This window comes from Microtus oregoni, unplaced genomic scaffold, assembly GCF_018167655.1.
Source record: "Microtus oregoni isolate MIOR12 unplaced genomic scaffold, Mior012 000015F_ref0000493, whole genome shotgun sequence".
NCBI lineage: Eukaryota > Metazoa > Chordata > Mammalia > Rodentia > Cricetidae > Microtus > Microtus oregoni.
In genome coordinates, this window is record NW_024543074.1 from 22615458 (window position 1) to 22640275 (window position 24818).

The 24818-nt window shown below is 43.4% G+C and overlaps 2 protein-coding genes across 2 annotated transcripts; one reads left to right on the forward strand and one right to left on the reverse strand.

Annotated features, from left to right (window-relative positions):
* The first annotated feature begins 13 nt into the window (after nt 1–13).
* On the forward strand, nt 14–21061 carry Glod4 (glyoxalase domain containing 4). The gene is made up of 9 exons (XM_041664859.1): nt 14–185; nt 4701–4750; nt 5935–6055; nt 7638–7782; nt 10546–10682; nt 11062–11148; nt 11741–11854; nt 11944–12030; nt 20633–21061. The coding sequence occupies exons 1-9, from the start codon at nt 96–98 to the stop codon at nt 20696–20698; spliced, it is 897 nt and encodes a 298-aa protein (XP_041520793.1). The 5' UTR covers nt 14–95; the 3' UTR covers nt 20699–21061.
* Nucleotides 21062–23719: 2658 nt separating this feature from the next.
* Nucleotides 23720–24735, reverse strand: LOC121457171 (diazepam-binding inhibitor-like 5). Its single transcript, XM_041665913.1, has 2 exons — nt 24625–24735; nt 23720–24165 (listed from the first exon to the last, which is right to left on the reverse strand). Exon 2 carries the CDS (start codon nt 24117–24119, stop codon nt 23856–23858), a length of 264 nt encoding a protein of 87 aa, XP_041521847.1. The 5' UTR covers nt 24120–24165; nt 24625–24735; the 3' UTR covers nt 23720–23855.
* Between the last annotated feature and the right edge of the window lie 83 nt (nt 24736–24818).

Below are 24818 nucleotides of genomic sequence, written 5' to 3' on the forward strand. Positions count from 1 at the left end.
GCGCTGTCGCGTACTAGTGACGTCACGCGACGGTCTTCTCGGTCCGTGAACGGGGTGGCGCTCTGCCTGGGGACTCAGTCTTCGCGGTGGGAGTCATGGCCACTCGTCGAGCTCTGCATTTCGTATTCAAAGTGGGGAACCGCTTCCAGACGGTGCATTTCTTTCGAGATGTCCTGGGGATGCAGGTGCAGAGCGGGGCGAGCGGGGCTGGCGCAAGCCGCACCGGGGAGGGAGGACGAGCTGCGGGTGAGGCCACTTCAGCCGCCTGGCCCATGGCTCTGGGTCGGCACTGCGGGTTTTTCAACTTTTGCGAGCCCTCGTTTTCGGGTTGGGAAGCCTTTCAAGGACACTGATCTACCAGCTGTGTTGTCTACGCACGTTCCGTCTTCTACAGGCCGTCACAAATATGTCCTGTCTTTGGGGAGCTTATAGTCTATCGTGAAGGAGCATTGGCAGGCAAAACGTTATTAAAGTCCCTTCCAGTTCACGACAGTGTTAGGAAAAAAATCCTAACACGAGCCGCACCGCCGGCACGTAGAAATCCAATTAGGTCAAATTAAACCGAATTAAAATGCCCGTGTTTTATTAGGCAGAGCGCTCTCAGGACCCCGGGGCGGGGTCAGGACCTGGCATGCTGGGATTTGGAGTCCAGACCAATGCAACTCCCAGGCAGGGGCCTGGGATGGATGCCAGGGGCTAGGGTGCCCAACTTAACATTCCAGACTCTTTGGATATAGGGGTGACAGGAAGTTGAAGTGATAATTATGACCAACATTTTAGGCTCTCTTTAGAAAAAAGGCATAGACTCAAGTCTGGCTACTCTCTGTGGCATGGGACAATGTGGGAGGGGGAGAGCTGAAAGTTGGTGGCTCAGCAAGGAGGTGTGGCTGGAAAGGCATTCTGTTCATTGTCATCCTGGAGATGCCAGGCATCTGTTTCTTGAGGGAGGTAATAAGGCAGGTGTCTAGGAGAAAAAAAAAATACTGTTATTACTGGCCCTATGAAACGAGGCTAGCCATGGGATGAGACACAATAGCAGAGGAAACCTGATTTTACTTGGCAGGTGTCCTTGATCTAGGAGAGCTGGTACCAACGATGAAGTCCCAGGAGCTGGTACAGGTGTTTTTGGTGTTGTCCTGGGAGCACTTTTGTAGCTTGATCTTGGCTTAGGCAGCAGGAGTGACCTACAAAATATGCTTAAAACTGGCTGGGGTTAGTGTAACAGTAAATAACAGTAAAACAATTAAAAAATTAAAAATCCTGGATTTTTACCGAACCTGATTCTGATGTAGCAATAGAACTTTTCCAGGAACCTGTAAGAGAACTGGAACAGATTTTATATCTTGGTGTCATAGCAAAAGGCTACTGCTTTAGGTTAGAAGGCAATTAGAGGAAATTGGGAACTCTGAACCTCTGAAGATTGAAACCTGTTAATCCTGGACTATGAAGCCTGTTAAAGAACAGTACCTTGAGTTGTCAAATGCCTTTAGACAGATCTGGGAGGAATAAATGAGCAAAACATGAAACAGCTTTTTAGCTAGCAGGCAATCCCAAATCCTCTCTCCTTGTCTTGGGAGAACATCAATCTTAGATGAGCAGATCGATTCCCGGGTGAAGCATCCAGGAAGCTGGAGTGGTAAAAGGCCTCTTTTGCTTCTGTGTGAGTGGCTTTGCTAAACCCAGAGCAAGCCTGGAGACAGCCGATCTTCTGTCTTCTTGGAGAAGCCAAGGGTGCTGCAAAAGCTGACATGTCTCTGTGTTAGAAGCTCTATTATTATTAAAGTGCCATGATCTCAGATCTATAAAGGCACTTGAGAACCAGGTACCATTTTCTGATATTTAAAGCTGGGCATATAAGCTGAATTTTTAGATCTGTTGTAATCTGGAAACACACATGTACATAAAACTTAAATTCACAGCATGAAAACACAGTTACACACTTATATAAACACATTGTGGTCACATTATTTTAACAGAGAAACAAATAGAACACCTTTAGAAACCTGTGTCAGCTGACTAGGCATTGGAAGAGGAAATAGAAACATGCAGATGAAACATTTCAGAGTTTTAGATTAGAAGGACGGGGTGGGGGGGACGGATTTGTCCTAGAGACTTAACAGGGAAGGGGGCTTGGAGCAGCGGAGGTGCCAGCATGGTCCCTGTGTAGAAGGCAGAGACCAGGGAAACAGCTATGGAGAACACAAGGCCGAGTATCTGGCCTGTTCTGATTTGACACATTTGGGTGTGATCAGCATATTCAAAATTCGGCTTCAGTCAGGGCTGGCGATTTAAAGTTTAGGTTCTGGGAATGGAACCCATGGTCTTGTGCATGCTAAGCAAGCGCTCCACCGTCTCACTACATGAACGTCATGTCAGGGCAAGATCGAATGGGCTCTTTAGTAAAGTTACTCAGGCCCTCTGTGTCAATATCTGACTGTCCTCTGGACAGCCCAGATTTAAGCATGAGGTCAGTATTTAGTCTTCTTCCTAGTCCCTGGAAACATTCTGGGACGCTGCGGTTCTAAAGGGGCCACTGAAAGTGTCGTGAGGTTTATGGAGGAGCTCTTGGTAAGTCAGGGAAGTAGGGACACACCAGTGCAGAATACTTTGTAGGCACAGAATTCAGCTTAGTGCAGAGATGTTCCAGAAGGTGAGGAGTACAAAGGGAGCTACACAATCAATCAGTCAACACGAATTAATCATTCATAGGAATATCTGCTGTGTATGGGCTGGAGAGATGGCCCGGCCTTTATGAGTAGTTAATGTTCTTCCAGAGGATCCATGGTGCATTCCCAACACCGGTGTTGGGTGGCTCACAATCATTGTAAATCCAGCTCCAGATCTGACATGTGGCAGACAGACAGACAGACACACACCCCTACCCCTACCTGCTGTTTCAGAGTACCATATTAAGGTTTGTCAACAAAGGTACAAGTAACTTTGGTGTTTGTTCCCATTTAGAGCACATGATGTGGGAAATGAGATTTGTAACTAACAATCCCGGAAGTCAGAGTTAGTGGCACTAGATGTCATTATTGTGTTTCTTCGTTGATCCAAAGGTTGTTGTGAGGATTAAACAGGTTATTGTATAGTGGTACTTGACTCATATATAGTTCTGTAAAGTATTAGCAACCTTTATGCTAAAATAACAGGAGAGATTTACCAACCTGGGTTATCAGGAGATAATTAATGGGGGCCTGTGTTCAAGATGACCTTGGAAGGTAGGGTTTCCACATACCAAGATTAGGGGAAGAGTTACTCAAGGAGACCTGAATAGGTGATGTGGAGGTATTTGGGAACTGACACTGATTTTATGTACATTTAGCTAGCTCAAGAGACGGGATGTGAGAGCGTACAGGTTGGGATTGTTCCTGGTTTTATCTTGAATGCTGTGCGTGCAAAGCACTTTGAGGTTTGTGCTGAAGTGAGGGGAGCTTGTGATGCCATGAAAGCCATGCTTTAGGGCTAGATTTTTATGGTAGTATTAAGAAAAGGGATCAGTAAGTTTCCGTGGGGTTTTTTTTTGGGGGGGGGGCAGTAAGTAGCTCAGGTTGCCTTCGAACTTGGTATGCTTCTGCCTCAGTGCCTGTACCCACGTGCGGCTAATAAAGTGGATTTTGTAATTTTTGAGGGAAGTAATGGAACTTCAATAGGAGCAGTAGGAATCAAAAATGAAAAATAGCTGAGTGTGTTGTGGCTTATTCCTGCAGTCCCAGCAGTTGGGAGGCTCAAGGCCAGCCTACACTACACAACAAGTCTAAAGCCAAATTGTGCTACATAATGAGTCAGTGTCTCAGGGGGGAAAGCAGGGTGGGGAGCATACGCTAAGACACTGAGAGCCTCCTGTATCCTAGGTTCTGTCTTAGGTGCTCAAACAGGTTATCCATTTTCACCAGATAGTTGTGCTCACACTCAGTCTGACACTAGAACCTAAAACAACTTGCTCAACCATTGCATGCTGCAGTCAGACTTCTCTAGGGCTGACCTTGCTTTTCTACCACGGGTGGCTTCCTACCCCAAAGAGATTTCATACCTGTTTGAGAGCACAACTCTTTTTCGAGACAGGGTTTCTCTGTGGTTTTGGAGCCTATCCTGGAACTAGCTCTTGTAGACCAGGCTGGTCTCGAACTCACAGAAATCCGCCTGCCTCTGCCTCCCAAGTGCTGGGATTAAAGGCGTGCGCCACCACCGCCCGGCTTGAGAGCACAACTCTTTTTGGGGGAAGAGGGTCACAGGATCTCATTATGTATCCTTGGCTGTCCTTGAATTCACCCTGTAGATCAAGGTGACTTTGAACTCACAGAGATCCTCCTGCCTGTGTCTCCTGAGTATTGGTATTAAAGGTGTGGTCTACCATGCTCATCTTAAGATGTTTTTACCTCTGCTACATCTAACCTGGAAGTTCTGTTTGTTTCTCTTAGTAAAACTGGCAAATTATAATATTTATATCTGCCCTTTTAGTTTGTATAAATGCACCATCTACAATACTAATGCACCTGAAATCCCAGCATGTAGATAGCTGAGGCAGGAGGATTATAGTTGGAGACCAGCTGGGCTACACAGCCTACGACAGTGAGGCTGTTTTTAAAAGTCAAGGGCCACGAGTGTTGCTCAGCAATAGAGCACTGGTGTAACACATTCCTTGGATTCCCGGCACTCCAGAGAAGTAACATTTATAATTTAGTCTATTTCTTTACTAGGTTCTGCGCCATGAGGAATTTGAAGAAGGCTGCAAAGCTGCATGTAATGGGTATGGAACCTTGTGTCTTAAAATCTTAGGTTCTAAATAGCTCCCAAACAGAACACTTTCACAGAATTGAGTATACAACAGTGGGATAAATTTTGAAATAAATAAATACGTAATTTTTAAAAGGAGGCAAGAAATAAAAGCTACCTGAACAGCAGTGGGGACTCACTCACCCTTTGTTTCTCGGTGTTTCACACAGCACTTCAGATCCAGCAAGCAGTTCTCCAGTACTTCAGATTCAGCCAGTTATCTATTTAACTCAGCTCCTTGTCTCTGGAGGTATATGAGACCAGCTACAGATCGTAGTCGGCCCTGTCCCTGACCTCAGGGAAACACTGCTTACATTCGCTGACTTATTATAGAGAAGACAGCTCAGAAAGAGCCAAGCAGAAGAGCTGTGTACAGAAAGGCTGAGAGAGAAGAGGGACAGCACTTCCAATGGCTTCCACGGTCCCAGCACCTCTATGGCTTCAACAAACTTATCAAATCAAATAGCTTTTACACAGATTTATAGTGTTTACTCTCCACCCCTCCCCTTCCCAAAGGTGCGTGTGGCTGAACATTCTAATCTTTTGGTCTTTTTGACAACCAGGCAAATTCTTGAGCTATCCAGCCTCACCTTCAGTCAGCTCATTTGGTGAACTCAGGCATTCCAGAAGTTGCTCATGAATACAAGACTCGCTTAGCAGGGAATCCCAAGGCTTAACGAACTCTATACCAGAGACAGAAATTTTTTTCATATTTTACTACAAGCATAAATAAGTACGAGCCGTGGGTAAAGCAATGGCTTATTGTCTCCTGAGCTAAGTATCCACAGCAAGTTGAAAGCTTCCAAGATCCCTTGGGATTTGTGTGCTTACTGATATGCAAGGACGTTTTCTGAGGTTAGACTCGAGAGCTGCCTTTAGGATTCCTTTCCCTACATTTTTTTAAAGGTAACTAAATCTTTCCCTTAAATACATGCCAAATGGACGGTGTGTGGGGTGTGCGGTTGTGGGGTGTGCGGTTGTGGTGCTTGAGTACTGTCCATAACTGCTGTCAGCACCTTCAAAGGTCATCTCATCCTTGTTTAGAATTTATGGGACCCAAAGGGACTGGCTACCTTTCTGTATCCAGAAGTAGGAAGCAGATTTTTCCTGTGGCCCCTGAGTTCATTTACTTTCTTTCTTTCTTTCTTTTTTTTTCAGGCCTTATGATGGGAAGTGGAGTAAAACAATGGTGGGCTTTGGGCCTGAGGATGATCATTTTGTTGCAGAACTGACGTACAATTATGGCATTGGAGACTACAAGCTTGGCAATGACTTCATGGTAAATATCACTGCATATCTAGATGAGGCAGAGACAGCTATAATAGTCCAGGTTAGAAACAAAGCTGGCTTTAAAAGAAGTGAGCAGCAGGCAGTTTACAACCGCCTGTAACTCTAGCTCCTGGAGGGATCTGAAGCCTGCAGCCTCCACTGGTACCTGTACTTACATGCACACACATACACATCTAAACATAATTAAAACTAATAAAAATAAACCTTAAGGAAATAGAGGAGTGTTTGTCTTCATGTATGTGTGTATACCATTTGCATGCAGTATCTGAAGAGGTCAGAAGAGGGTATTGGATCCACTTGAACTGCAGTTAGGGATGGTTGTGAGCTGCCATCTGGGTGCTGGGAACTGAACCCAGGTCCTCTGCAAGACCTGTCAGTACTCTTAACTGCTGAGCCATCCCTCCCGCTCTAGATGACTCTTTAAATTTGAAGTTGAGAAGGTTGTTAGTGAGGAGGTGACAATGGAGCAAGAGTTCAGAGGAGGCCAGGTGGGAGTAGCACACCTTTAATCCCAGCACTCGGGAGGCAGAGGCAGGCGGATCTCAGTGAGTTCGAGGCCAGCCTGGTCTATGAAGTAAGTTCCAGGACAGCCAGAGAACCCCGTCTTTAAAAAAAAAGAACAAAAAACAAACAACAACAACAAAAAAGAGTTCAGAGGAGGGAAGGGAGTGAGGCATGAGGAGAGAGGAGAATTCTAGGTAGAGAGGCCTCAGACAACACCTGCTTTGAGAAAATGCAAGAAAACGCTGTCACAGAGGATGAGGGAAGGTGGCAGGAGCTGGGATAGAAATGACATGATAACTGGGTATGGCAGCACATGACTGCGATCCCAGCATTCAGAAGACTGAAGCAGGAGGGTATTGAGTTCTTGAGCCCAGCCAGGGGTACATGGTTAAGACCCTGCCTCAAAGGGGAAAAGTACATAATGCTGTGTTTTCTCAGAGCCGTCAAGGGAAGACAAAGCCTGTGAGCTGCTTGAGAGTAAGCTATAGGCTCCTTTTGATCCGTGTACTCTGGCTGCAGAGTAGAAGACGGATCGACAGAACAGAGGCAGTTAGGCCAGGGTGAACAAGGATGGCCTTCCCAGAAGGCAGAATTATAGGCTATTGGGAACTTTGATTAAAGAATGCCTTCAAAGTAAAAGTATTTGTGTTTAAAATCCAAAACTGGGCTGTTGATATAGGTAGTACACTTACCAGAATTAGCAAAGCTCCATTTGAAGGTCAGCCTAGTAAGTGAATAACAAATAAGTAAATCCAAATTGTCTCAAATGGTTAGCTGGCCAGCCCAAGGAAGATCAAGATTTTTCTGCTTAGGTCTTAAAAACTGAGGAGATTGTCGTTGGTATTAAATGGATCACATAACACCAACATTTAAATTGTTTTGCTGTGATTTGTAAAGTCTGAATCTGGGGAATTTGGAGAAAACATCTAAAAACCCTCTTTAAAATCACTGTAAGAAAATGCCAATTAAATCTTGGGTGGTTTACCAAAGGCACTGGGGTTTTGGTTCCTTATCTCGTCCTATAAGAGCTCTGTTGTAATGATATATGTGGATGCTATCTGTCACAGGGAATCACACTTGCTTCCAGCCAGGCTGTCAGCAATGCCAGGAAGCTCGAGTGGCCACTCAGTAAAGTTGCAGAAGGAGTTTTTGAAACTGAGGCCCCAGGAGGATATAAGTTCTATCTGCAAGATCGAAGTCTCTCCCAGTCAGGTAATTATACTAGGCCAGGCAGAAGCCTGGCTAAAGGCACATTTGATAAAGACGGAAGGGAGCAGGGGCACAGTTCTTTCTCTTTGTAGTTTTTCTGTATTGATAGGATGTGTCTTTCCCAAGCCAGAGTTCTTTACCTGTATTCTGGGTAAGGTATACCCTTACATATGCATTAGGAATACATTAGTACAGAGCTACAGAGAATCTAGACTGGTTTTGTTCTGCAGATAATGCATCTTTTTAGAGTTGGTTTTTTGTTTTTTTGTTTTCTGTTTGATTTGTTTTGTTTTTCCAAGAGCAAATAACCCAAACAACAAACCCAACTCGCACTAGTTTGAACAATAAGAATGTGTTTTAAATTCACAGAGCAGGTAGACTGAGGGTTAGTAGACTCAGCAGATCAGCCATAGCGAGACCCCAGGTTTTCTCTCTGTGTTGTCCTCTCATGCTGTTAGAGCTAGTTCCCAAACCAGTATGAGATGCTGGGAGCAGGTGAGGCTCCATGCTTCCATATTCATTTTGGGAAGGAACCTTCGAACAAACCTTGTCTGGAGTCTACCAGGTGACTCTCTGATCAGATTTAATATACTCTGTCTGCTTAATACAGGTTGAGTGTACCTATTCCAAAATTCCAAAATAGCAGATTTAAAATTTTTGTTTGTTTGTTAAGACTGTCTTAGAATTGGATATAGTGATGCACACCTTTAGTCCTAGCATTTGGAGGCAGAAGAAGGCAGATCTCTTGGTTCTGGGACAGCCAGGGCCACATAGAGAAACCATGTCTCAAAAACAACAACAAAAACTATGTCTTAACCCGTAGTTCTGGCTAACCTAGAGCTCAGAGATCCTACTGCCTCAGCCTCCCAAGTGCTGGTGTCTCAGCCTTGTGCAACTATGCTCTGTAAGCTTGACATTCTAGTGTTTGGATTTTCAGATTAGGGATGCTCAACCAGGAAAATCCATGCAAGGTTTCCAAATTCTGAAATACTTCAGGTCCCAAGCTTTTCAAATAGGTACTCAGCCTGGACTTAAGTAATGGTGAGTTCCACGTTCCGAAGATGCTTTTGTCCTTTACCTTGCTAAGTCCTCTAAGGCATTAATTCCCTGCTGATCCATTTGGACCGTACCTGTGCCTGTCCTGAAGGTCTTCTGGCTCTGGGGAGAGTTTGTGCTATTTGCTCAATTCTAGGGAGTAAACTGAAGGTCTCAGGCATGCTAGGCAAGCATTTTATCACTGAACTCAGGTTCTTGATTATCTTGGATTTGGTGATTTTGCAATCAGTGGAGAAAAATAAACTTGAGTCTGCCGGGAGGAGGCCCTGTGAAAAGCACTATGGTTAGTCTTGGCATCGCTAGTTCTCGGGTGGAGGTGATGAAAGCCACAGGAAATACACTGAGTTTGTCATAGTTAGATGAGTCAGATGTAGTTGTAAACTGTTCTTTAGGAAGTTCCCTTGGCCACACCCAGGGGCACAGACCTATAATCACAGCTAGCAGGAGGGCTATAGGCTAAGGTAAGGCCTTAAGGCCTACTTGGGCTACAGAGCAAAGCCAATCTGGGCAACTTGTTGAGAGCCAGTCTCAAAATCTAAAGTGGACAAAAAAGTTTCAGTGATGCAATGCTTGCTTAGCATGTGTGAAGCCCTAGGTAAAGTTCCTGTATTACAATAAATTAAAAAGGAAGGGAAGAAGAAGAAAGAAAAGGAAAACTACTTACTACACAGGTGGAGAGAGTCCTTGTCGAATGTTCAAGGGCCTGGATTCAGACTCTGGCACCAGCGCTGGGGTTGGGATCAGAAAATCAGCACACAGGATGACATGTTTCTATGATATGCTCACTGCTTGGTAGATTTTTTTGTTTTTCTTTTTGTTTTTTAAGTTATAGTGTATAGGGGGAGGGGGATTTTTTTTAACCCTAGAATAGAAGATAAGTAAACAGGGTGGAGGACAATAAGGAGGAAAGGGGAAAAAAGTAGTGCCCATATGTCCAAAGATAACTACTGTGAACATTCTAGAGTCTATGTTTCAGATCTTTTATTCAAAATAATGCATGCATATATATATAAATGTACCCTGCATAAGCTGTTTTAGGAATTCCATGGCAGCATTTCTTTACAGAAAATAAGCAGCCTCTGTTGTTGGTGTTTTGTTGTTCCTAGTGTTTCATTGTTCTGAGCAACACTGTTGAATGCCTTTGTGATAAAAAGCCCTTCACACAGCCACAGTTGCTTTCTGAGTTGCTGAGAGTGGACTTGCTTTTTCAGTACATTTTTAAAACTTTTGGTACATTCTGTCAAATCCTTTCCCACAATTTTCTAATTTACATTCTGTCAGTACTTTTTGTTTCAATTCCCTTCCCTGCAATAAAACAGTTAACATTGCTAGTTTGTCAAGACAACAAAAATTAAATAATGAGAAACAAATTATTTGTAAGTATTTCCTTAGTTTATTCTTTAAATTTAATTCTTTAACCCATTAAAGATTATTTATTATTTATTGAAGCATGTAGCTTTTTTCCACCAAATGATTATCTTATTGCCATTTATTTGGATCATGTTGTTTCTTTTCATATTGATTTAAAATTCTTTCCTTATAAACTAAATTCTTTAGCTAAGAAGAGAGTTGCTGGAAATCCAGTGAAAAGTCTTGCTAGGCACACACCCCCTCCAGCCTAAGCTGAATTCTACATACACTTTACCCATTTGCGCCTCCTTATCCCATCCCACTGAAGTGACCTCATTCATCCATTTCCTTACTTTACAGATCCTGTATTAAAAGTCACTCTAGCAGTGACTGATTTCCAGAAGTCCTTGAACTACTGGTCTAATCTCCTGGGAATAAAAATTTATGAGCAGGACAAGGAGAAGCAGAGGGCTCTGCTGGGCTATGCTGATAACCAGGTGAGTGACCTTGCAGAGGAACAGCTTGTTTGCTACCCTGAGTTTGGTTCATAAATCGGGTTAACATGAAAGTTTCTTCATAGTGAATCAGTGTTTACCCAGATGAACAGAAGAAAATAAATCCCACTAATAACATTTACTACTTGATACTGCCTCCGTTTTTATTTATGGTAGCTAACCTGTAAACTTGGGGGTTTTCCTGTCTCTGCCTCCTGACACACTTTAGGAATGGTAGGGTCATGTACCCAGCTACCATATCCAGCTTTATGCTGGCGTCTGTACTGAGGTCCTCACGCTTGCATGGCAAGCACCTTACGAAGCATGGTAGACGTGTGTAATATGTCAGAAAGCATCAGCCCACTTTCTTTTTTCTCTGCAGTGTAAGCTGGAGCTACAGGGTATCAAGGGTGCAGTTGATCATGCAGCAGCCTTTGGAAGAATTGCCTTTTCTTGTCCTCAGAACGAGGTACTATTTGATAATTGCTTGTTTTTAAAAATTCATTATTTTTAATATGTGTACGCATATATGTCTATATGCATGCTGGTGCAGGTGTCTGTGGCAACTGTCAGATTCCCTGAACTTGGACTTACAGGGAGTTGTGAGACCTTGAAGTGAGTGTGTAGCCATCTCTCTGGCTCCTTTTCTTTCCTTTTAAAATGTGTGTGTGTGTGTATGTGTGTTTGTGCACACATGAGTGCAGGTACCCACATTGGATTCCCCCTGGAGCTGGAGTTACCAGCTTGTGTGAACCCTCTGACGTGGTTGCTGGGAACTAAACTTGGGTCCTCTATAAGAGTAGTACTTGTTCTTGGTTGTTGAGCCCTTTCTTCAGCCCCTGACCTGATTGTGTAAACTCTGTCACTGTCTGGTTACAACCCAGCTAAGAATCTTGGACTTCCTTTCTGAGTTCATTCTGATTGTGGCTTTGTTATCAGCTTTCCCATTCTTTTAAGAACCACTGAGATAATAAAATAAAAGTGGTGCCTTGATCAAATGAGGACCATGCCATAGAAGTGGTATGTGACTCTTGCTCACTTGTCTTTTTGTGTTCTTTAAGTTATCAGACATAGAAGCCTTGATGAAAAGGGAGAACCAGTCGATCCTGACTCCACTGGTGAGTCTGGATACCCCAGGGAAGGCGACAGTACAAGTAGTCATCCTGGCTGACCCTGTAAGTGCTGCCTAGGGAGGGGACAGCTGTCCTGGGGCTTTCTTCAAAGATTTTTTTTTTTCACATTACTGTTCTCTTTTTTGGTATAGGATGGACATGAAATTTGCTTTGTTGGGGACGAAGCTTTTCGAGAACTTTCTAAGAGGGATCCCAAAGGAAACAAGTTATTGGATGATGTGAGTATTATTTCTTTTCTTTCTTTTTTCCTTTTTTTGTTTTTGAGACAGAGTTTTTCTGTGTAGCTTTGGAGTCTGTCCTGGAACTTGTTTTGTAGACCAGGCTGACCTCCAACTCATAGAGATCCTCCTGCTCCTGCCTCCCGAGTTCTGGGATTAAAGGTGTGCACCACCACCACCCGGTGTGAATCTTATTTTTATATTGATGTCACTATAGGCCACAGCAGAATAGTATAAAGGAGGTACAGGGTCCAGGTGCTGTTAAGCATGTCCTTTCCCTGTTGCAATAACTTTTAATCAGAGACCAACATCTTTAGTATCACCTACATTACTCCTTAGGACTTTCCATCTTCCCTCTGCCCCAGGTGGACTAGAAAGGAATCCACAACTGCTGTGAACATCACTGTTCAGCTCAGTGGATGAAAGTACCTGGGTTCCATCCCCTTCTGTTTCCTTGGTTATTTGGTTTCCATTTGACATCATTCTTTTCCTTTTTCCTTCCCATTTGTTCTTGTTATCACATCAAGAAATCCAGTAGCTCTTTCACCGGGTGGTGATGGCACACACCTTTATTCCCAGCACTCGAGAGGCAGAGGCAGGCGGATCTATGTGAGTTCGAGGCCAGTCTGGTCTACAAGAGCTAGTTCCAGGACAGGCTCCAAAGCTACAGAGAAACCCTTTCTCAAAATAAATAAATAAAAAAGAAAAGAAAAGAAAAAGAAATCCAGTAGTTCTCATCTCTTAAAAGCTCTTCTTGGGAGGCAGAGATAGAAGATCTCTGTGAATGCAAGGCTAGCTGGTCTGCATAGTAAGTTCCAAGCCAACCAGCGCTACATAGTGAGACCTTGTCTCATAAAGACAAAAAACAATTGCTGGAGACATGGGTTAGTGGTTAAGAGACCTTACTGCTCTTAGAGAGGACACAGGTTCAGTTCCCAGCACCCGCATGGTGGTTTGCAACCTTTTCTGATCCCTTCAAGGGATCTGATGCCCTCTTCTGACCTCCACGTGCTCCTGCATGCACATGATGAACATGCATACACTCAGGCACACACATGCACAATAAAGTAAATAAAAAACAAAACACCCAAATCAAACCCTTTGAATTCCATATTCCATCACCAGATACTTGTTTTTTCTGTTTTTGAGATATGAGTCTGTGTCTCCAAACTGACTACAAACTACTGATCCTCCTGCCTCAGCTTCCTAAGTTTTAGGACTGTATCACCGGGTTTCTTTAATTAGATTTCTGTTTCAGAGATCTATGTACACATAGTTTCTACTTCTTGTCTGAAATGTGTACTTCATCTGTTCTGTGCTAGACATTGGCAGCAAGTAGTGTTCATGTTGACATTGTTGGTGATCTCATCTTGCCAAATGCAGCAAGCAGCTTCTGTTCCCATCAAACCTGATTTTTCATCAGGAAGCAGTAGCTCATTGTTGTACTCCAACTTCTAACATAGACCTAGTGTGAAACAGACATTCTCTGAATACTTTGGACTTCTGAGACAGGGACTTCGTTGTCCTCAAGTTCCTGGGCTCAAGGGACCTTCCTGCTTTAACCTTCGATGTAGATAGGACTGTAGGCCCGACCACTAGGCCTCACTCACTTCTGAATACCTAATCGAGTGACAGAAGGAATCAATCTATCCCAGTTCTATCATTTTTAATCTATATAACTAGCCTTTAAATGGTTTATTAAAATTCTCTGAATTTCTAAAAGTTCATTTTGAAATTTATCTTAAAATGGTGAAATAAAATTAAAATACTCATTTCTTGGAGCTATGATGTGCTTTATGGAAGATAATTAACCATAGACATAAGAACAGTCATTGTGAATTAAAACAAAAATATGTAGAAGATACCTTTTGAAGCTTTATCATGAAAGAAAATAGAATGTTGAGTAAGCTTTTGATTGACAAATATGCCGCTCTTTCCTTCTTTGCTCTTTGATGCACTGGCGGCTCCCTGTCCTCTGAGCTCTTCTATGGAACTGAGACCTTGCCTTCTTCATATCTCCCCGATGTTTCTCCAGAGCCAGCTGCTGTTCTGATTTCCAGCACAGTAGATCAGTCTTATTTTTGGATTTTAAACAAATGAATCCATTTAGTAGGTATTTCTCTGTGCTTGGTTTCTTTCTCTCAAGATAACATTTTGAGACTCCACCGTGTAATTGCATGTATCATCTTTTGTATTGCTTTTATTAGATAACACCTGGTTTATCCATTCCCATGGTAGCAAACATTTAGGTTGTTTTTAATCTACTTAAGGAAGGGTGCTGTGAGCATTCTTGTTTAAATATGCTTGTAGCTGCATGTTTCATGTCTCTAAGGTCATAGGAGAATTGCTTTTACTGGACAGGAAAGTGCCGGACAGTTGACAAGAAGACTTATATTGTAGTGAATCTCTTAGCCAATCTCTCTCTTCGTAGTTGGTTATATAGTTGTATAGTCAACCATGTCTGAAAATATTAAATGCGAACTTCAGAAGTAACTCATCCATTTTAGATTGTACCCTGCTTTGAGTGGCATAATCAAATCACTTGTTCTCTTGCCTGACCCCTTGGGACAGGAATCATCTCTTTGGACAGTGTATCCATAGTGTGTGCACAACTGAATATACAGTCCTGGAGTCACCTAGTAGCTAATTGTTATTAGATTAACTCTCAGGATCTCAATGCTTGGGTTCAAAACCTTTATTTGCTTAATAATGCCTCCAAATGGCAAAAATAGCAGTTTAACTATGACAAAGAGTAGCTGCGGACTGGCAGGATGGCTCAGTGGGTAAAGGTACTTGCTGCCAAGCCTGACAAACCTGAGTTCAGTCCCTGGGACCCACATGATGAAAGGAGAGACTGGACTCCTGCAAATTGCCCTCTAATCTACTCCTGTACTGTGGCATGTGTGTGCCCACACATACATACACTCAATAAATAAAGAAACGTAATGTAAAAAAAGGGGAGTCACAAATGATTATCTTTTATATGAGAAGGTGAAGTTCTTGGCTTAATAAACCAAAGAAATTGGTTAAGGGGATTAAAGTATAGTCACATAACCCTAGAAAGATTTTTCTATTCCCCCCCACCCCCACAAGGTTTCTCTCTGTAGTCCTGGCTGTCCTCTGTCCTGGAACTGGCTTTGTAGATCAGGCTGACCTCAAACTCAGAGAGATCCTCCTGCCTCTGCCTCCTGAGTGCTGGGATTAAAGGTGTGCATCACCACCTCCTAGCTAGCTTTTTTTATTTTCATGTAAAATAAATGCTAAGTTGCTAAGATCAAACATGAGAACAAATCTAAGACATTGGAAAGAAGGAAAACCATGTCCTGGGTTACTACTGTTGTGCTTCAGAATGAGCAGAAGGTACAGCACTTGGTGAGTCCTTAGTTAAGATGAGCAGCAGAGCTGCGGGAAGCTCAGTGCACGAGCACTTGCCTAGCAGCCCTACAGCCAGCTCAGTCCCAGGTCCCTAAAATCAAGCCTGGAAGGTGTCAGTTACTAGACGGGGCCTATTCAGGCCTCTGGAGTATTGGAACCCTCTCCAAGGAACATGGGGAGTTGCTGGGTCTGTGCAGGTGTACTTGTTTACTTTCTCCCCAGCATTTTTTTTTGTTATTGCTTCTTTGATTCTGGTAGCTGTTCTAAGAAATGGAGAATAGTTTCTTGTTGTGGTTTGAATTTGTATTTCCCTAATGACTAATGATGAATAGCACCTATAGATAAACTTCTTAGTTTATACTTTTATAAATTAAATATTCAAGTCTTGTCTATTTTTACATAATAGTTTTGGTTTATGTTATGTGATATTTCATGGATAAAATTTCAAATACACACCAAACAAGAGCACAGCTGTGCCTCCCATGTTTCCGTGCCATACACTTTCAGCGTTCCTTCCCGTCACTCCGACTCTCTCTTCCTTTTTCTTCTTTTTGCTTGGGGATGCTCAGGAAAATCTCAGGCATCATAACATTTACCCTAAAATACTCAAGAGTATTTTGTGTTTAAAGTCATTTAAAGGAAGTAGGAATTAAGCAATTTCCTTATGTACCATACACTTTAAGAAAAACAAGACTGTGTATGTACATATATATGTATATACACACACACGCACTATGTAGAGTTTTATCTTTGTGTGTGTATGTCTGGCGTGTGTTTAGATGTGTGTGTGCACTTGTGTGAGTGGAGTGTGAGTACGTGTTGCAATGCCACAGTGCATATGTGCACGTCAGAGGACAGCATTCAATCTTCTGTCTTCTTTGAGATAGGATCTTGTCAGAGCTCCTTCAGCAGTTGACTTTGAGCTCCCAGACATTCTCCCTCTGTCTCCATTCTGCCGTAACTGGGGTTACAGATACCTGATTGCACCAGCTATTTCACAGGGCCTGAGGATTTGAACTCTTTCTTGTCCATCAAGCTTACATGGAGAGTGCACTTTAACTACTGAGCAATCTCCCCACGCCCAACCTCTCAAATTTTTGTTTCTTTTGTTATGTATTGTCTTTTGAGGCAATATTTCTCTGCAAACCTGGCTGTCCTGGAACTCTCTATGTCAAAGAGACTGGCCTTGAACTTGATATGTAGCTGAGGATGACCTTGAATTTCAAGATCTCTCTCTCTCTCTCTCTCCACGTCAGATTCAGATTCTGCTTGTGTGTGCGTGTGTGTGCATGTGAGAAGCCAACGCAGCCGAAGCAGGGCACTATGTGTCTTCCTCTATCACTCTCCACCACGTTTCCTTGAGAACTAGAAGTTTGTGATTTCTGATAGCTAGCTGGCCAGCCTACCAGCCAGCAAGTTCTTATATCAGCCTATCTCCGCCTCACAGCACTGTGGGAACAGCAAAGTGCAGTCATGCTTTTTACTAGGGTATCTGAATTCAGGTCTTCATGTTTGCAGAGCAAGTGCTCTTATCATTGAGTTATCTCCCTATCCCTGTTGGCTTATTTCTTTAGACAGGGTCTTAGAACTCAGTGTGGTTAATAGGTTGTTCTCAAATTCTAAGCATTCACCATGCCTTAACTTCCCAAGTAGTGGGATTGCAGGTTTGAGCTACTATGCCTAGCTTTGGCATGTTCTTTTATTCTTTGGTTTTGGTTTTTTCAAGACAGGGCCTCAGTATGTAGCCCTGGCTGTCCTGGCACTCACTATTGTTGTGGGGTATTCACCAGAGAAGACTGCTCAAACATAGTTAGTTTAAGCCAATAGAAAGTCTTTTAACTGGCTGGCAACTACATTGAGTGTTCGGAATCCCAGTATAGCCCCGAGCCTTTCTCAGAATGAGCTTTTAAGCACAAAAAACATGTCCTGGGTTGACATACTTCATTGTCAGTTAACAAGAACAGTTATCCAGAAGCAGAACTGCAGAAGCCAAAAAAGCAAGGATAGTACATTTAGAGACTTTCTCAGAACTGTGGACTTTGATGGATTAGGCCTTTGTTTTAGTGTTGGCTGGCGGTGCTGTTTGCTGAGTTTTACAGCCTTCTGCCATGGAATCAGTTGTGCTAAGGTCTCCAGCCCTGTTATACTATGTAGACCAGGCTAGCCTGGAACTCAGAGAGAACCACCTGCCTCTTCAGTGCTGGGACTGAAAGAGTACACCACCACACCTGGTGTGCTTTGACATGTCCGTAAGTGCTGTGTGTATACTCTCTAACTCTAGATTCTGTGAGTCACAGCCTATAATTAGTCACTCATGGCTGTCAGGTATTCAGTAAATGGGAGACAGGGACTTGGATGGAGCTCTTTGAGGATTTTATAATCAATTCTTTCCTTTCTATGCACCCTGGTCCTTTCTGTGGGCAAAAGAGATTCCAACACTTGGGAGGCAGAGATAGGAGAATCACTGTGAATTCAAAGCCAGCTTGGTCTACATAGCAAGTTCCAGGACAGCTAGGGCTATAGAGAGAGAGATCCTTCCTCAAAAACAAACAAAGAATGATATCTCCTAATACCCCAGCTGTTCAAGCTAAGACTTCTCAGAGCTGTTTCTGTTTTGCTTTGAATCTACTTTTTACTCTACAGTAGTTTTAGTCTTTGAAGATTTTTTTACATTTTATTTATTCGCTACACATGCAGGCCATGGCATGTGATGGAGGTCAGAGAGCACTTGTGTTCTCTCCCTCGACTATGTGAGTCCTGGGGATCGAACTCAAAAAGTATCTTTACCTCATGAGCCAGCTTGCCAGCCCTAGGATAGTTTTCAGTTTCTATACACTTTGATGCGGTTTCTTCTCACTTATTTTGGTTTTCTCTTAAATTCTGTTTGCCATTATTCACCAAAAACTGAGTTCTATTTCTGAGATATCTCTCGTCTTTTGACACTGCTTTTGAAATCCAGTGAATTTTAAACTAATCTTCCAATTCTCTGCTGCCTCCCAGATACATTCTTCACTTGACTGGCCCTTATCTACTCTCTGACCTGTCTTTATCTCTTGAAAGCCCTTAGCTCAGCCCTATTCCCATCTCACTGCACTGCTTATAGTAACAAAAATACTCGTCTCCACCCAAAGTGTTTTTCTCTTTTTGAGCTGGTCTTTTAGAATGGAGAGGTTCTCTTGGATCCTCCTAGCCAGAGTTAATTGTTCTTTCCCCCATCCTTTATGACTGCTAAAACAGAAACATCTCTTCCAGCTCTCAGGAGGTTGTTGGGTTATTTGTTTGTTTTTGATTTTTCAAGACAGGGTTTCTTTGTGTAAACAGCTCCAACTGTCTTGGAACTCACTATATAGACCAGGCTGACCTTGAATTCCCAGAGATCCACCTGCCTCTGCTTCCTGAGTACTGGGATTAAAGATGTGTGCCACCACCCCCTGGCAGGGAGTTGTTTTTTAATATTGCTTTAAGGTTTAAGTTCTTTATATTTTCATTCAAATAGTAAAAACTTGATTATTACTTATTTAGGCAAGGATTTATGAAGTAACTGGCAATTTTCCTACTCCTCCCCTGAGTGCTGGCATTGCAGGTGTCCACCACCAGGCTGGCTAGATCTAAGATTTCATGTAAAGAAATATAGCCATGCTCTTTGGACTGGAGAGGGAGGGGGAGGGGAGTGAGGGGAGGGGGAGGGAAAAGGGAGGCGGGGAGGAGACAGAAATTTTTAATAAAAAAAAAAAAGGAAAAAACAAAACAACAAAAAAGAAATATAGCCATATCTTAGCCCATTTTTTAAGTCCACTGCCAAGGTTAGTCACCTTCAGCTTCACTATTGCTAAATCACATTTATTTATTTATTTAATTTTTCTGTTATGTTTCCTGATATAAACATTATCTTGTCATTTCCTCCTGGTGTAGATGAGTATTTTTGACACACTATTTTTCCAACTATTTATTGTTTCCTACCCTTTAATCTGATAGGACTTTATGGGTCTTTTACAGTAAATACCTCAAAGCACATATACTTTTTTTTGAAAAGTAACTTTTAAAAAATAATTTATTTAAATTTATTTTATGTGCATTGGTATGAAAGTGTCAGATTCCCTGAAACTGGAGTTATAGACTGTTGTGAGCTGCCATGTGGGTGCTGAGAATTGACCCAGGGCCTCTGGAAGAGCAGCCAGTGCTCTTAACTGCTGAGCCATCTCTCCAGTCCCCCAAAAGTAACTTTCTCTGTAATTCCATAGCTGTTCAGTATAGTTCCTAAAATCTAGATTGTCACTCCTGTCATACCTGGACTCAGTATTTTTATTACCATTTCCTTGTGTGTGTGTGTATGAGCATATGGCACACATGCAGGTGCCTCTGTGGTGCAGGATACAGTGTTAGTTCCCCTGGAGTTAGAGTTACTGGTGGCTGTGAGCATCTTTACATGGATGCTGGGACATGAACTCCAGCCCTCTGCAAGAACAATACATATGCTTACCTGCTGAGCCATCTCTCCAGCCCCCAAAAGACAGGGTTCTTTGTGTAACAGCTCTGGCTGTCCTGGAGCTCACTTTGTAGACTAGGCTGGTCTCAAACTTACAGACATTCCCCTGTCTCTGCCTTCTGAGTGTTAGGATTAAATGTGTGGACCACCACTACCCGGCTCATATTTGCTTTTTGATTGAATAAAAGTTTTCTTACCAAACATCTAAATGACTTATAGAGGCAAACATTTTGTTTTTTCAAGACAGGGTTTCTTTGTAGCTTTGGAGCCTGTCCTGGAACTAGCTTTTGTAGACCAGGCTGGCCTCGAACTCACAGAGGTTCACCTACTTCTGCCTCCCGAGCACTGGGATTAAAGACGTGAGCCACCACCCGACTTTGTTTTGTTTTTTGTTTTTTTGTTTGTTTGTTTGTTTATTTGTTTTTTAAAGACTGGGTTTCTCTGTATAGCCCTGGCCATCCTGAAACTCGCTTTGTAGACCAGGCTGACTTTGAACTCAGAGATTCCTCTGCCTCTGTTTCCCAAGTGCTGGGGTTAAAGGTGTATTCCACCATGCCTGGCTGTGACACTTTTTGGTGGTGATACTGGGGCTTGAACTGGAATCACCAAGCACCTGCTTGGTACACACTAGCTCTCCTGTTACAGTGAACAACACTCTCTACACAGATGAACTTGCTTTAGTGCTATTATCACGGTGGAGAATGCAGACTTGGAGTGATGTCTGTCCCTCTGTTTCCATAGGCAATGGCTGCAGACAAAAGTGATGAGTGGTTTGCCACGAGAAATAAACCAAAGGCTTCGGGTTAATGGAAGCCATGCGAGAGCAGCGCTTAAACTCCAGTCTGGCGTCTGAGTCCTGTGCGGCTGTTTACAATGAACACTGTGTCCAACCCAGACAAGAGGCTCATGGGGTAGTTTCACTCTTCAAAGCTTTATGTTCTAGAAATGAAATGTTTTTTTATCATTCTCAGTAGTGGTGAACTCCTGTATGTAATTGTATGAAATTTGGTAACAACTTAATGTCCAGCCTGAGATAGCTCTATGGAACATTACCCTTGGCTAAGGGTAGTGGAAAATTTGATTAGCTGTGAATCATGTAGATAATATTGGAACAAATGTTCAGATGAAAGCCAAACTAGCTGGGCATGGTGGCGCATGCCTTTAGTTCCAGCACTTGGGAGGTAGAGTCAAGGATCTCGGAGTTCAAGGCCAGTCAGGACTATAGAGAAAGACCCTGTCTATAAACAAATCCAAAAAAGCCGAACCAACTGCTTAGAGTGCTCATGTTTCCAGGTCTTGATGGATCTTCCTATGGAAGTCTTGGCATTTAAAGAAGCCTTTCCTTTCAAGTTCCAAGATAGTCTCTCCTGATATGCAGGGAGACACAGTGTCACTTCACCATGGAACTCAAGGCAGCTTTTAACTTTGTAGCCCTGACTGACCTGCAGCTATGTCAGCTAGATGGCCTCAAACTCAGAGACCTACCTGTCTCTGCCTCCTGCTGGGATCAAAGGCACAAGCCACTTTACCCTTTGAACTTTTGATCTTCCTACCTCAGCCTCCAGTGCTGGGATTATAGATGGATGTTACTAGTCCAGGCTTTTGATGTTTCTTTCTTTCTTTGTTTTTAAGAAATTTTATCCTGGGTCCAAAGAGATGGCTTAGTGCTTCAGAGTACTGGTCACTCTTCTAGAGGACCGAGTTTGATCCCAGCACCCACATGTCTGTTCTTTCTGTAATTCTAGAACCAGGGGTTCCAGTACTCTCTTAATGCCTCTGAAGGCGCCGCAAATCCATGTTACACAGACATATATGCAGGGGAAACACCCATAAAGATTAAGAAAAATTACCCTTTGGATAAAAAATATCTGGGAGCTGGGTGGTAGTAGCACATACCTTTTTTTTTTTTTTTTTTTTTTTTTTTGGTTTTTCGAGACAGGGTTTCTCTGTGGCTTTGGAGCCTGTCCTGGAACTAGCTCTGTAGACCAGGCTGGTCTCGAACTCACAGAGATCCGCCTGCCTCTGCCTCCCAAGTGCTGGGATTAAAGGCGTGCGCCACCACCGCCCGGCAGTAGCACATACCTTGAATCCCAGTCCTCTGTGAGTTGAGGCTAGCTTGTTCTACAAAGCTAGTTCTAGGACAGCCAGGACTACACAGGGAAACCCTGTCTCAAAACAAAACAAAAAAACAGCCAAAAAACCAGATCTGGGTAATGTCCTCACTTTGATTTGATTTTACATTTTGAATAACCAGAGGAAACAGGAGATGTTTAATGAACAAAGTATTCAGTGAGTCACATTTCTGTATGCTTGGGTCTGTACTACTTTGTAAAGTGGTCTTAGTTCTCTAAAATGGAGTAGATTATTTCTTCAGCCTGGAGAAATGTTTTCTGTTTAGGCTCATATCATTATATCATTAAAAACAGTTTTATTGAGTACATTTGTCATTAAAGATTTTTTGGTTTTGAAGCAAGGTCTCATATTGTCCCTGCTAGTCTGAAACTATGTAGACCCTCTAATTCATAAAAAAAAAAAAAGGACTATTTAAAAATGTGCTGACTTGTCTTGGTGGTGCACACCTTTAATCCCAGCACTTGGGAGGCAGAGGCAGAGTTCAAGACCAGCCTGGTCTCCAAAGCAAGTTCTAGGATAGTCAGGGCTGTTACACAGAGAAACCCTGTCTCAAAAAAACAAAAATAAAGAAAAAAAAACCCACAACACTTTAGGACCCACAAGATAGTTCTGTAGGTAAAGGTGGCGGCACTTACCACAAAAACCTGGCAATCTGAGTTTTCTCTTATGAACCTAAGTAAAGGTCAGAGGAGAGAACCAACTCAATAAAGCTGTGTTCTGACCTCCACGTACACTCTTAGCACACTCACTCCAGCCACACCTACACATATGCACACACAATAATAAAATATACTTTAGAGCCATGATGGGTGGTTTATACTTGTTATCCTAACACGCATGAAGAAGTAGATGGATCTCTGAAAGTTGAGGCCAGCCTGGGTTTACACAGTGAATTCCAGACCAGTCAGGCCCTATCCCAAAAATCAGAATAATCAAAACACAAAACAAACCACACACACATACAAAAAAACACCTTTAGAAATTTGCTGTTATGTGAATAGATTTGCCAGGCAGTGACTGTATCTCAGAAGACAAGTTTTAAAGAAAAGTGTAGGAAAATGTCATGCTACTGTAGAGTCCTTTAAGAACTCTATTTAACCCTTCATATGCAAGCTTCAGGCACCGTGGTAGCATACTGATGTCTCTGAAATGACTGACCAAGACCCACATGTGCCTATATACATACTGTCCAGCAGGGCCCAAGCAGAGACCTAGATTAAGAACACCAATCCTAAGTACATTTAGGTTGCTAAGCCTCCGATGAGTCTTGTGGAGCCTAAGATCCTGAAACCATCTTGCTCCATTGTCCCTCAACTGCTGTGTTGTGATGCATGAGCTACTTCATCACTGTGTCACTGAAGTTTGAGTTCCATCAAAATCCTAACTTCACTGGGCCTATGTTCTAGATGAGCACTTTTCTGTTTGATTTTAGTGTTAAGACAGAGCCCCTTTCTCTTCTGTATTGTTACAGATCCAAGGTCCTGCCTCCACTTCCAGCCTTGGTCATTTTCATGGCATGACGCACCCCACCCATCTCCACTTCTGTATGCCATCGATCCACATAGGTAGGATGGGTATTGGTGCCAGTCAGACCACACAGAACCAGATTAAAGGAGTTTTACCCAGCAGAGCTGCTTTTACATTTGAACCCCTTTTCAGACCCCTCACAGTTTCTTTTTTTGTAACAGACTCCACTCTCCTGCGGTTAAGGTGATTTATTGATGTCTCCGCTAACCTTGCTACCCTTTCAGTGTGTTCCAGCCATCAGAACTCTTAAGCCCATTCCCTACCAGTGAAACCATGTGACTTCCTTGTGTTGGCCAACATGTCCTTAGCCACACTCGTTTTTCTTCAGCTCCTCCACTTTGGCAATATAGATCCTCATGGCATCCAACTTGGACATCCCTTTGTTCACATTCCACGCCTCCCATTTGGCCTTTGCTCTCACATCTGTGGCTGGAGGGACAGGGATGTTACAGTCGCCCTGGGTGGCCTGTTTGTAGAAGCTGTACACCAGCAGTTTCTCCTGATCGCTGACAGGACCCTTCAGCTGCTTGAGGGACGCGCAGGCCATTTCAAACTCCACTTGGCTCATTGGCACACCAGAGGCTGAGCCTCTCTGTTCTGAGTGATACCTAGTACTAGAAGAGAGTTGGAAATAAGCAAAGCGGGTGATTGATTATTAGACCTTGGAAAGAAAGGGCAAAGTGATAATGTGTGTGTTTGATAAAGTACAAGTTGCAGCCCAGGAATCCATTCTATTGGTCCTATCCCACAGTGCTTTTTCCAGTGTGAATGCCCTTCATAGTTACAAAGGCGCCTATGAGCCCTGAAAATTGACGTTGCTGTTGCCTATAGAAGACAGTGCAGCATGAAAAGCATTTGAGTATTTGTACGTGTCTCAGAGGCTGGACAGGGAGGGGTGAGCCCCGTGGATCCACTGCCGGTTAGCGGGCAGCTCGGGGAAAGGCTATTCCGTAGGGATGAATTATGGGCGGGAGCTGCCCGGGGTTCCTGGGTGAAGGTGAGAGGTCTGGACTAAGGAATTGGACCTCCTGGCTTCAAGAGGACAGATTCCGCCAGGAGCCTGCTTATGGTACCTGAGGGTAGACGGCTGGGAAGCCTAGGGTCGAAAGGGGGCGCTGTGGACTTGGGCGGCCCCCGACGCCGCGAGTTCGTTGAGGAGGAGTGCGGAGGGCGCGGAGGGCGCGTGCGCACGGGGCGGCAGCCGGTCAGCGGAGTGCCTCTCGGAAGCCCAGACGCGCTGTGGGCGGTGCCTGTGACGCGCCTGTAG

Bases quoted from the DNA above. Each gene is read 5' to 3' on its own strand.
- LOC121457171 (XM_041665913.1), bottom strand. From the start codon at position 24,119: ATGAGCCAAGTGGAGTTTGAAATGGCCTGCGCGTCCCTCAAGCAGCTG.
- Glod4 (XM_041664859.1), top strand. From the start codon at position 96: ATGGCCACTCGTCGAGCTCTGCATTTCGTATTCAAAGTGGGGAACCGC. The intron at 6,056-7,637 runs GTAAATATCACT...TATCTGTCACAG, and splicing joins AGCTTGGCAATGACTTCATG to GGAATCACACTTGCTTCCAG. The intron at 10,683-11,061 runs GTGAGTGACCTT...TTTTCTCTGCAG, and splicing joins TGGGCTATGCTGATAACCAG to TGTAAGCTGGAGCTACAGGG.